General features: G+C 42.5%; 1 protein-coding gene across 1 annotated transcript in view; it reads left to right on the top strand.

The window, feature by feature from the left end:
- Positions 1 to 13,643, top strand: part of EVA1A (eva-1 homolog A, regulator of programmed cell death) — a 216,022-nt gene that overhangs the window by 58,250 nt on the left and 144,129 nt on the right. Inside the window, exon 2 of the mRNA XM_054822432.1 lies at positions 3,554 to 3,768. Within this exon, the coding sequence (XP_054678407.1) occupies positions 3,554 to 3,768 (215 nt within the window). The remainder of the gene's footprint in view (positions 1 to 3,553; positions 3,769 to 13,643) is intronic.

Genomic DNA, 13,643 nt, shown 5'->3' with positions numbered 1-13,643 from the left:
CCTGGTACCACATATAGTGGTACAAAAGGTTGCTGGAGACTTGTTACTGAAAATTCAGCAAGGATGCTGAAAACAATTCAGATTTGGGGTTACTGAACCATGAATCAATGGGGAATGAAATGCCCACACTTTTAGAAGAACTACCAATGAATGTAGTGTAAATTAGGCACACTTAAAGAGGAAAAACCCAGAGCATTAATTCTCTACAGCCACTTCCTTTTGCTCTTTGGAGAACATCGTGTCATCCCTGATCATGCCCATGTCTAAACCAGTATCTTCTCTCTGACAGTGGTCAGTGCCAGATGTTTCAGACATTGTACTTTGTTTATTATTAGCCAGTCACCATCAAAGCATTCAATCCTTTCAATATCTTGAGCTTGAATGGACTCAAGCTATTTTGAGATTGCTGGTGGAAGATGAGAGGAAGGAGTTGTTTCAACAAGTGATCTGCACTAATTGCAGGGGTTGAAACCTTCCCTGATCCTGAATTGGTAATATGAAAGGTATGCTCTAGGATGGCTGTTCTGACAGAGTAATTGAATATTCAGAGGAGCCAGTAGAGTCTTGACTGCGCTTTGGTTATATTTCTCTGGCACCCTAGTAGGTCAGCCTCAGGGAAAAGTCCTAATGCACTGGAGTAACAGTGTGGAAAGTGGGGTTTAATGTTTTGTGTTGTATTCTGGTTTTGTTTGTAGTTTGTTTTGCCTGATACCCATCTTGTATGGTTGCCTTACTTTTGAGGGAGAAGAGCTAATCTGACTCCCGGACTAGGTGTACAGCATCACACAGAGCATGTATTCTACTGATTGGGAAGGGAGATGCACTCCAGTAGTTTTTATCCCCAGAGCGCATCCTTGAAGAAGTGAGATAAAGGCACTAAATTAAACAGTGCTGTTCCCTGATCTGATGCAGCCCTGTCACTCTAATTACTGGGGCTGTGTCTCAGCCTTTTTCTTACAAGCAAATACTGCCCTGGGGATTTGGAATTCAATATGTTGATTTGAGTAAATATCTATTTGGCACACACCTCGAGGCACTGCAGCAATAGAATTGCTAAATAAGAACTACAGACTAAAATTTAGAGAAATCAGAGAATTCAGCCCTCATAATGGCAGCTTGAATGCTAAAGCTAAATTATTGTGTGTTGGTTATCTCTAAGGACAATTATTACAGTTGTTTTGGACACCTGGAAATTTGTTCAGACCATACTCTTTCACACAACTCCTGAGCTAGGTTTTGGTGTTGGTATGGAAGAAGAACTATTCCCAGTAAAAGCTCTGGATGAGGCCATACTATTTTGGAGAGTGAGAGGAAATTTCTGGATAAGGCCTTAGGGACAGAGAAAAGGCCCTGGGAGTGTTTAACTTAGTGGAGTATAAATATACCCCACAGATGTGTCTACAAGGATAGCTAGAGTTGATGTTGAAATGATTCTGAGTAAGCCATGCGAATTCTCTCAAACCATATGAATGGTGCTTCCCTATGTGCATTATCCTGTCTTGGAAGACAGGATGATGAACGTGAGGAAGCAGTGCACCTTGCAGCAATGAAGGGTAACTGCATACCAAGCTGGCCCCTCAGCATAGCAAAGGTGTTGAGAATCTGGAGAGAGTCCCTTTGGCTGCCAAGAAGGCAAGGGTACTGGAATGTATGATAAATAATAAGAGATTGAGGCAACCAGTCTGTTCATCCAGGAGAGGTAAAGAATAAGGAGAGTGGGATCTAATTAGTGTTTTACACTACTTCTAGGTATGTAGAGGAAATGGAACAAGTCTTTTCTCTGAAATGCACAATGAAAGAACCAGAGGGAAATTCCAATTCCATGTAATGAAAAAAAAAATCACCGTGAAAGTTGTTAGGCATTGGCACAGGTTGCCCAGAGAGGTTGTGGAGGTCTCGTCCTTGGAGATATTCAGAACTGGACAAGGCCCTGGGAAACCTGGTCTCAGTTGATTCTGCATTGAACAGAAGGTTGGACTAGATGACTTTCAGAGGTACCAGCCTAAATTACTCTATGATTATGGGCAACCAAGAGAATATTCACATTTTAGCCATTTTTTAAAAGCAGATCTAAGATATACCTCAGGTTCCCTTTTAGGAATTTGTCCAGGGGTTACTTGTTTCTCTTAATGGCTTTGTCTTTTCTCTCTACTCTACCTCTTAAGAAAACAGTCTACCATTTCTTAAGAAATGAGGTAGAGGAAGACAGGGACAGGGTATTGTGGGATTGCTACTGATAGACTTGTGTTGGTGGCCAGTAGTGGGAAGGGGACCTCCAAACTCATCACAGGGAGGAAGTCTGCAGGGTTGAATGGGACCACGGCTGATGCTGACACTGGACGTGATATAGAGTTCCTTGCACAGATGTCTCTATATCAGTATCACAGTGGTTTCCCCTCAGGCTTGAGTGTGGCAAAGTCTGGATTTGTTTGGCAGTTGCCATGGCAACTTTTAACTCAGTGTAACTTTAAGAGGCTTTGTCCCCATGCTTTATTCTTGCTAACAACTTTATTAGTGTGGATAACGTCATCCTCTAACAAACAAGGAGAGATTTGGTTCTGCATGCTGTTTTCCTTTCAAAAAGATTGAAACTTTGCAGAGTTGGAGAGAAAGCAAAGCTTTCGTGTCAAAGGCCTAGAACAGAACGTGCAATGAGAAGAATTAAAATGGTACATTGTGAAGGGAGATCAAAGATGTGATTGGTGTGCCATGATGGAATAGGACCTCATACAACCAACTGTAACCCCAACAGTGGGCCTTTCTTGCCCGTCATCATAAGTTCACAGGAAAAGTGAGGTTGGAAGGGACTTCAGTTCCCTGGTCTAACCTCCTGCTCAAAACAGGGTCAACTAGAAGGTCAGACCGGGTTGCTCAGGGCTTTATCCAGTAAGGTCTTGAAAACCTCCAAGGATGTAGACTGCACAACTTCTTTGGGCAATCTGCTCCATTGCTTGACTGCCCACACAGTGAAAAAGTTGATCCATATACCCAGTCTGAAGGTCTCTTGTTTCATCTTGTGCCTGTTATCTCTCATTCTCCTACCATGCACCACTGTGAAGAGCCTGGCTCCATCTCCTTGATAACCACCCTGCTGCTATTAGTTTCCCCCAAAGCTGTCTCTTCTCCAGGTTGAACAAGCCCCTTCTTACAGGGCAACCAGCTCCCAACCATCTTGGTTGCCCTCTGCTGAACTCATTCCAGTTTATTGATGTTTGTCTTGCATTTGAGGGCCAAGAATTGAATGTGGTATCTAGATGTGGTCTAAACGATGAGTCTGGCTCAGCCACGTTTCCTGTAAACTTGATATGCCAATGTAAATATGACTGGAGCATCTGAATATTGCTTCCATTGAGGATATGTAACATGGTTGAAGCCCAAATCACCAAGCCTCCCCTTCCACCATGTCTCTCTCCTTTGCCTGTGTGTGAGACGAGTAATAAAATCTGCGTCCCTCATTGCTTGTTAGTTGTGTGTTTGTTAGACTGCACTGCTATAAATCACCTCAGTATTAACTACCTTTCACTAATAATGGTTTTTGTCATGTTTTTTGCAGGTTACATATCGCAAGTACTGAAGAATTACACTGACCATGCCTGCGATGGAGAATATGTCTCCCTGAGGTGTCCTCACAGAACCACCATCAGCATCCAGTCTTCTTTTTATGGCCGAATTGTACCAAGTCATCAGATGTGTCCTTCTCGCTATCCCCACTCCTATGCAACTTTAATTAAAGAAGATGTTGCCTGTTCAGTTGGCACTTCCCTTCAGGTATTGCACGTTAAACTGGATCTGTTAATTTTGGACTTCGTCTTTCCTTGACCAGGCAGCAGCTGTCTGTGCTGGTGCCGCATAGACCTGTATTAAGCAGTGCTACTGCGCATGGGAGCACGACATCTCACACAGCTTAGTGGGTAATTCATCTTTGTAGTTTAGACAAGACTGAATTAAATTTTGGTGATGAATTTCTTAATTTTGCTGCAAATCTAGTCAATAATGGTTCAAGAATGTGGTTGAAACAGAATTACACTGCAAAACCACATTGTTTGACTAGGTTTGAAGATTATTTTTTTTATAGTTTTTCTTCCCAACGGTTAGCTATTTCAACACATTCAGAAGTTGCTGTGGCATTCTTCTTACTTCAGAACTGATCCTATTTCAAGAGGCTTTTACTTAGGTAACTTGAAACCCGGAGAGAATCCTTAGCTTTTCTTCTTCTGACTCATTTGGCTCTTAGGCCACTGTAAGTGATTATACATCACTTAAGCTTGTAATCTCCCAAGCATCAGTAGTTAATCAGCTCTGTTCATTTGTGTAGGGGATGTTGACTATATGTATCCTCCCAAGAGCACATATGACGTCAGCAAATCAAAGGATTATTTGGTGGGTGCCAGCATTACTCAACTGTCAGTAGGAACAACTAAAATTAGAAACATGAGTCGGCTGATATTGTTGAGATGAATGGGGTTTGCTCTTGGATGTTGAAGTAAGCACAAGTCTTTCCAAGTGCAGGATTTGGGACCATGAAAACTTTTGGGCAAAGATCTCAAGCATCCAGTGTGTTATGGCTATGAATCAATAATATCTCATAATAGAAATTTATAGCGAACTAGATTAATGAACCTACAGCGGTAGTGAATAATTTCTTTTATAATTTGGCTAAAGACCAGAGTTTCCCACATCACTTCTCACTCTTGCATCCAGTGTTTTTAAGAGGAATTTACAGCTGCTTTTTTTTTTTTTTTTTTTTTTTTAAAGTTGATATGAGTGCTTTGGCTTCCAAATGTCAGTGGTAAATTCTCAAGAAATTGCACGGGGTTGGTGTTTGCCCGTAGTGTAACCTTTAAGCTATCAGATTTGCAGTTTCCCTCATAACACTGCACAACAAATGACTGAGTTGTAGTATGGGAGGACATGTCCTTATCAGTGCAAGGTTTTCCTGGATATGATAATGAAAGTTCGTAATGCAACAGACAAGAGACAGTTGTGTTGTTTGGGGTGGGAGAATGTGGACTGAAGACTTTGGCAGAGGCTAGCCTTCACTTCTTTCTTTTATTGATTTACTGCAAAATTTACTTGAAACTTTTACTTGACCAGTGTGATCGATAGCTCTGTGCTTAGCCGCATCCCTTGTGGGTGAGTGGCCCACTTCGGGCATCTGAAGAACTTGAGAACTTGAGGGAAAATGTAACCTTTGGCTTTCCATGCCATGGTTTTATGTGCAGGAAAGGTTCAAAAGAAATCCTTACCTGCTTGGCTTAGCTCCTTATGCCTTCAGAGCCATTACCCATTGGCTTTGCCTCCAACACTTACAGTGCTTGTAATTACAGCTCCCCTATTTATCACAGTGGTAATTGTGTTCCCTGTAGGCAGTCTTGCAGCAGATCTCTTGTACAGTAAGTTTGTTACATGAGTGAGACCAGAACATTCCTGTTCACCCATTTTTGGGGATGCAGATGTGCTACGGAAGTAGCTGACATTCTCTGTTCTGCCACAAATTTCTTGAGGGACCTTGGGCAAGTTCCTCAGTCTCTTTGGAGAAGATCCACAGTGCCTCTTTGGTGCCCCCAAATCTGGCTTTGATACCTGTGCTTGGCCAGGGTAGGATCAGTCCAATGCAGAAATGAATCTTGTCTTCTTTCTCAATCCCGGAGGGGGTGAGGCCTCTCTGAAGGGTAAGCCAGAAACTCCACAAGCTGAATGGCAAGCTGCCTGCAGCTCGCTGGTAGGAAATGCATGTATGTAAGAAAATTGGAAAGCTGTAGACAAGAAAATTGCATGTATTTTTGTGGTTTTGAAATTCAGCTATATGGCTGCTATAGGCAGAACCAATTGTATGTGTATTCTGATTGTCAGTAATTAAAAAATTTAGCCAAACCAAACCCTTCAAAATTAAGTATATAAAATCACTATGTCTAATCAAACCCATGACTGTATAAATTTGCTGCTTCTCTGGAGAGTGGCCTGGAGGGACTGTAAGGGGCAGTTATCAATACTGTTCCCTGCAAACACTACCTGTGAGTAACAGTTAATTCCCATTTAGACGCTTTCTTCCCTGTAAAGGTCCAGTTCAGACATTGTTTCTATGTTAAAAAGGGAAAAGAAAGGGCTGATTACACTGCTAATCCAGCCTTATGTGGTTGGCTGCTGGGATCCTTTGCTTTAGTCTCTTATTTTTGTTTGAAATGAAATGCAGACCACTTGGGAGAGCGTGTCTGAAACATTAAAGCAGTGACCCCAAACTACACATTTCTGTTATTCTAACATCGTTATGTCAGATTCAGTGGGAGATTTCCAAATGCACAAAAAATTTGGACAATCAGACTGGGATTTCAGTTTTGATGTGGTTGGACTCTTGTTAACCTTTAGATTAAGTCAGATGAATATGGAGAGATCAGAATAACAAAATAAAGTTGTATTGAAAACCAGACATTATTTGCTTTTTAAACAGCTCCCCCTGCTCCTCCCACTCCACTCGGTTTAACAGGGGAGCCCAGAGTTAGCACAAGTCACTTAAGATATATGGCAGGAAGGAAAAAGAGATTTGTGCTGTATTCGTGAAGCATCTTTGAAATATTTCGAAGATAGAAATGTAGAAAGTTCCTACTCATCCTTTAATAACAGAAGCTAATTTGGGGCACTGGTGCTGTTAATTAACAGTTTGGTCTGGTACTGGCTCTTTGTGGTGTCCTGCAGAGGGTATTCCCGACTGGCAAGTAAAAGAGAGAAGTGTCTTCATCCCAGCCAGGAGTACTGGATAGGGGGCAGGGATGGTGGACAGAGAGCCTTGGTGGCTCTGGTCAAAGGGACCCATGCAGTGCATGCTGTCCTGCCTTGGCAGAGGACAACTGTGAGGAAGAGCTTTATGGTTGCTGAACCATCTCTTTCCTTGCTTGTAGGTCAGGAAGAACAGCTGCTAGGACAAAAGTCTATTCCTCTTTCACTCAAAGAAGTAAATTCTTGAATGTTAAGGGTCATTTATCATGGAATTATAGAATAGTTTGGGTTGGAAGGAACCTTTAAAGGTCATCTAGTCCAATCCCCCTGCAATGAGCAGGGATGTCTTCAACTAGATCAGATTACTCAGAGCTCTGTCCAACCTGACCTTGAATGTTTGCAGGAATGGGGCACCTACCACCTCTCTGGGCAACCTGTGCCAGTGTTTCACCACCCTCAGGCATGCTGAAGTCATGCCACTGAAAATGATTTGCAATAAGTAACAGGGTATTTATCCACACCGTGTAATTTATGCAGAGATGAGTTGTGTGCCCACTAGAAGGTCTATATCACCAGAGCAGGATCATGCAGAGATGTTGGCTTGGGTCCTAAAGGTGCAGAGCTGCACCTAAGCATATAACATAGTCCTGTATGTATTGATGTCATTGTGATGACCTGTAACTCCCACGTACCTTTACTCCTTTGAAGCAATTGTGCAGGTGCAGTTGGTCTGAGCATGCAACCTGATAATTTTGAGAGCTTGAAGATTTTTGGTAGGTTGGTGCATCGTGCTTTCACAACAGAGTTTTCTCTTGCTCTGTAATGTCATGTCACCCAGATAGGGTTGGTCAATGCCAATTTTAATCCGCACAATGTCTGATTTTTTAGTGTGAGAGTATGGAGAAGGAGCTACATTACATTGCTACACATCAGGTGGAGACACAGAACATCTGGATACACTTCTTACTCCAAGGAGGTCTGCTTGGCACCACCCTCACCTGCTTTGGCCCCTCACTTATGCTGGAATTTGCTCACCTGTCATACTGCTTGCATACATTTGCATTCCCCTGCCATGGGGACATCTCATGAGATCTGGCCTCTGGAGAAATAAGGAAGCTGATAAACACAGCAGCAATGTATGTTTATTCATCTGAACACATAAATATTGGCACAGAGGACAAAGGAGAAATAGGAGTGTGAAGTGTTCTGCATTGCCCTATGATAAGTGCCTACTGATAAGCGAATCCCTTTAGTAAAAACCAAGTCACTCCTAGCCAAGCTCACAACACACAACTTGTGCCTGCAAAAATGCGTGGAGGCATATGTATCTTTGAAGGAAGCTGCTCAGCTGAAGATAAGAAAGTTTGGAGTGGCTTGTTGATAACGCTTTCTGCAGCCGCTCATTTCTGGATCAGTATTCCTGCAGTCACTTGTTTTCAGCAATAAACAACTCAAGGTCTGTACGGAAGATTGTATAATGGTTGGCCTAAAATTATTGCTTATTACCAGAAAAGTAGATTACACTTTACAGCAGATTACCTGCAATATTCTCATTTTGGTAAATTGACAGAAAAGTAAACCCACAGCTTATTTAGAAGGAAAATGGAAAGCCCTGGAGCAAAGCTTATTTAGAAGGAAAATAAAAAGCCCTGGAAAGGCACTTATCCATGGTGTTCTGCTTCCAGATATTTATCAAATCCATTGTAGGCTAACTTCTGTCCTAATAGATGCATGTACCGAAATCCGCAGGAAACTGCACTTCAGAGGGCAATGTTTTCCCGTGTGACTTGTTTCCCCAAGACGAGCTAGGCTTAGATGGTGCTGTGGAGTCATGCGTCTTGTTGGAAAGATTAGCCAGTTTGGGGAGGGAGGGTAGGCATGCCCTCTTGTCTGGGTCTCTTTCAACACGCTCCGGGACAACCAGTCGTTGGTGACAAGAATCACTAGTGCTGCTGATGTGGTATTTCCTTTTGTCCTTTAAGTGAGATACAGGACACCTTTGCTGCCACTCCTGCTGTCACCCCAGCAGCGTGTGAGGCAGCGGTACAAAAGGGAGCAGATTCCTTGCATGCTAACCGCAGGATTCCTTGAGCCCTTCTGTCCCCCTTTTTATTTGCACCTACCAGGAAGGTTTCTGTGATAGAAAGCAAAAGCGAGCTGACCTCTTTGGTGAAAGATGAGATAAATTTTCCAGTAGCTGCATGACTCTCAAAGCACAGGCCAGTTGTTGATCACAAAATGATAGGGCTGGAAAGTGTGCGTGTGTGTGTGTGACTGTTTCTGAAGAGGGTTTTATTTCCTCCGAGTATTCTGGATGAATAGTGCGGTAGAGTAAAATACAAAGTAGAAGAAAATGATCTAACTGCTCTAGCTTTCTTGGTAAGCCAAGGACGGTGGCCACTGCCATGCTGAGGCTATTGCATGGTCCACTGATGTAACAGCTCTACGTGGCCTCAACAGGAATTAGAGTCCTGCTGTATTGGCACTGTATAAACTATAGAGAAACAGTCCTTTCTGTGAATGCCTAAAAAATGATGATGATCAAGGGGAAAGAGGGAGGAAAATGATAGAAAGGAGGAATAATGGTTGTCAGTACCACTGGAAGGAGAGCCCACTCTTTGTCATATTGCATATTAGAAGCTCTCTACGGCTTACAGACAGTTTGAACAAGGAAAGTTTCAGTCTCAGGAGTATCAGTGAATTAAAGAGCAGTTCGGGCAACTCTTCGTCAGACTATATTAATTACTTTGCAGAGAATGACAAGCAGTGAGTTCAGGGTCCAGAAGTTGTTACTGCAGTGCCGAAGCTCCTCTTAAAAATCACAGAACCAGTGCAGCTTCATTCATGAATCTTACCCAGGCTGAAATATAACTCTCTGGCAAGCAGCTCCCCCAACTAATTATTTGCAAGTAGAAGAACTGCTTGATGCAGAGGTCATAGATAATCTCTAAATTGCCATATCTTTGAAATCTTTGGCTTGACTGAAATAGCTCATCAGAGCAGTTTGATTATATACGGCAGAAGGAGACACTGGAGGCAGAGGTGGCCGGTGCAGCCTGTCTCCCTGATGAGGCAGGACTGCTCCCCAGGGTATAAGCCTCCTAATGCTTTGTTTACTCTAAATTTAAACTTTCCAAGTCATGGGGCTTCCATCATTGCCACTAAGACCCTGTTTGACAGTGTAATGGTTTGCTTTCAATGATTTTTTCCACTTTGTGTTTTAAGCTTTCCCTTTCTTTAATCCCATGACTTTTGGTTATACATCCTTTTGTATTTCTTCAGCTTAGACCTCCTCTCCCTTTGAAGTTGACCTCGCATACAGATTAAGTTTCCCACTGTTAGGAAATGTAGGTAATGGTTAATTAGGTGATATTTGTAATGCAGCTTTTATCGGGTCCTTCTATTTGTTGAGCGTGTTCCTGCTCTTTGTGAATTGCTGTCTCTGAGCTCTTTCAATTCTCTGCCAGAGGAGCTCTGGTGAATCTTGCTGTCGTGTTTTAACATCCCAGCCAACTGCTGCCTGCCCTACTGTCCTGCTGGTGTTTACTACTCCCATAGCAGAGCTGGTGAAAGGGAATGTGTGCCCTTTCTTTATTTCACAGTCTGGTGTGTTAATGTGAGTCACCAAACGTGTGGGCATAGTTCCCTCCTGCTGACTCTGCTGTGAGCATTGCAAGGTCCATGGGAGAGTGATAAGAGATAACTAGTAGAGTACCAAAACCCGCCATAGATCAGTGGTCAAGATTCAGGGCCTTTGATCTCTTCATGTGATGCACAGAGTGAATGCGGTAATTTGGGCAAAGCTGAATTACTTTCTAGTGTAGCAGACTGGGAAGGTTGCTTGATGAAAGCCATAGGCAGGTAACCATCAACAAGGATTTCACTTCCTCGTGTAGTCTGTCCTTCCCTGTTGCTGATCCTTGGAAAATCCTCTTGCTCCATGAGCTTCAGTAATTTACATGAATTAATAGAGATGAATGTGGAATCTCCAGATAATTGGAAAAAGAACCTGTAAATAAGTTTGCAACTTAAAATTACTAAGGTAACAGTGTGTTTTAAAGTAATACCAACATTCAGGGGTATATAAAACAATATCGAAATTCAAATAAAATGTGATATGAAACCATTATGAATGCATTGCGCTGTGTGGCTTTGCAGGGAGAATTCATGTCATTGCAAAACTCGTGGAGATGCGCCAAATATAAGTGTTGGTGTAACTTTATCATAATGGCTATATCTGGACTGAATTTGACCTAAAAATGCTTAATCGTATTTTTTAAAATTACTGGTATCTTGTGTAAAATTCTTAGTGCAAATCTCTGCCCATCTTCATCTGACTGCACACAGCTCTGATCCATTCATGCAGTTTGCTCTCTGAGTTTTTCTCCTCAGCAACATACAATTTGGGCAATTATTTAGCGGTGTTGCTCTGTGTAATTTCATGCCTGACTGACATGCCCTGCAGTCAATCCTTATGTTCCTTTGATGATGGAGGCTGTACAGAGAGCAGCCCTGTGGCAAAATCCTAGTTCCCATTGAGTTTCACCATTGGCTTCTAGGGGTCCAAAGTTTCACCCTAAGTGTGTTGAATCTATGAACTACTACAAGGGACTAAGAACTGAGATAAGTTTAATTGCCTTGGGTGTTCAGCTCAGTTGTGGTTTATTTTGAGCATGCAGGGGAAGTGCTTCTTGAAGAGTGATTTGAAGAGACAGAATAAAAATGAATGCACCCTTGGGAATGGCTGAGGACAGCCTTCTTGCAGAGCTTGCATCCAGTTCCAGATTTAAAAGGTTGTTATCTAATGAGCACAAGCAATTATTTAGCTAATGAGCACAACAAAATGAGCATGAGAAATGTGTTTCATCTGCAATGCCCACTAGAAAGACATGGTTTTGAGCTTGAGGCTGCCTTTGCTTTAAGACCCGGGCCACCACAGTGAGATTAATCCAGGGCATAAATCACAGGGGTTAGATTAGTGTTTGTTTTACTGAATTCACATTTCTTGCTCTCTTATCTCCTCTAAATCTTGCAGCATCTTAGCTCAATCATGAACTAGAGAATGGAATGGGTTTAAACAGCCACAACTTCCCTTCTGAGCACTGGCTGTCAGCCCTCAGGTTTGATTTACCACTGGAATGCAATTATAAAATGGCACAATGCAGTTAATGTGTCTTCCCTCCCCTTTCATGCCAGACAGGAATTCCTCCTCCACCTTCTTCAGTTGGAATGATTTTTATAATATAATCTAATCCAATGTGACTTTGTTTTGCAGTAGTCAGGGGTCTATCAGATGGCAATGACATAAACAGCTGATTGTATGTTAGGGATGGTTCTGCGTGTCTATTACTATTTCTGTGCAAGTTCGGATCGTCTGTGGGCCTCTTTTTGCTTGGTTTTGTGGTTGTGTTTTCCCACCTTTACAGCTAACAGCGACAGCCAGAAAAACAAGGCAAATGCAGAATGAATTGCCTAAATTTTTCCAGCCGTTAAGCAAAAGCCGTGTAAGCTCAGGAGATTCCCTCACTACCAAGTAAACTCACAGCCTTCCTGCTGTCGATCTAGCTGATCAGCAGCAAATACTTTAGAAACATCTGACATCTGCCTAGAAGCGTGATTTTTGAGACTGAGACCAGAAAGCTAAGGTCTTGATTTGTAAGGGCCCCCGTAAACACCAGATGCACTGGACCTGCAGGGGGAGTGTACCTGTAGTGGATCATCTTGTCACGCATGTTCTCTAGAGTTGCTGTGTTGCACAGTGTTTATGAAGATGCTGGTGTAGATTACTGTGTATGCAAGGAGAGGTAAAAATTTTACGCGCAAGTTTTTAAGTTAATGTTAGGGCTGGTGTAACATCTTTGTTCTTTATTTTTAATCAAGAATATGGCACAGTCAACCATTGCTAATTTTCATTGCATTTTCCCAGATGTATTTCACTGAGCATTGAACATGTTTTTTTATTTTAGTCTTTATGGATATATTTCATTACGCCCAAGACCTTACTGAAACAGTCTGCAGGAAATCAGAAATCTTAATGATTTTTTATATTTTCAGGAAAATTGCTGCTCTTCAGGGGGAGGCACATTAGAATTACATGAATGAAAAGGAAATATTGATTTCTTTCTCCCCATGAAATAACTTCTCAGAGTTATGGCTATTACCAAATTAAGTTGAAACTGTAGCTAAACACTAAAACCAATTAGTAAAAGGTATATTCAGCCTCTAGAACACTTCCCATTTTCCATGGTCTCACAATGGCATAGATGAATTTTGCTCTTTAGTTTAGGTACAAACTTCTCCCTAGGGCTCTGTGTTACTTTGCATACAGCAGAAAGTAAACTTGGGAGGTTTGACTTATGTGGAAGGACTAGAAGGATGATGAGGGGACTGAAGCATCTCTCATATGAGGAGAGGCTGAGAGAGCTGGCACTGTTTAGCCTGGAGAAGAGAAGACTGACAGGGCATCTCATCAATACTTACAAACATCTAAAGAGTGGGTGTCAAGAGGATGGGGCCAGACTCTTCTCAATGGCGCCCAGTGCCAGGACAAGGGGCAACGGGTACAAACTGGAACACAGGAAGTTCCATCTCAATATGAGGAAAAACTTCTTCACTTTGAGGGTGACCGAGCACTGGAACAGGCTGCCCAGAGAGGGTGTGGAGCCTCCTTCTCTGGAGATATTCAAAACCTGCCTGGATGCCATCCTGTGCAACCTGCTCTAGGTGATCCTGCTCTAGCAGGGGGGGGGTTGGACTAGATGATCTCCAGAGGTCCCTTCCAACCTCTACCATTCTGTGATTCTGTGATTCTGTGGAATATATGGAGTAAACAAGGTTAGAGTAGAACAACATGAAGGCCACCCATATTAATCGTTTTCTGAGGATGGTAAGTGATTGCCTTCGCTCCTGGTGCTAAGCCTAAGGACAGA

Source organism: Grus americana, chromosome 3, assembly GCF_028858705.1.
Source record: "Grus americana isolate bGruAme1 chromosome 3, bGruAme1.mat, whole genome shotgun sequence".
Lineage (NCBI taxonomy): Eukaryota > Metazoa > Chordata > Aves > Gruiformes > Gruidae > Grus > Grus americana.
The sequence above is the reverse complement of the archived record's forward strand: the minus strand, read 5'-3'. Positions and strand labels throughout refer to the sequence as shown.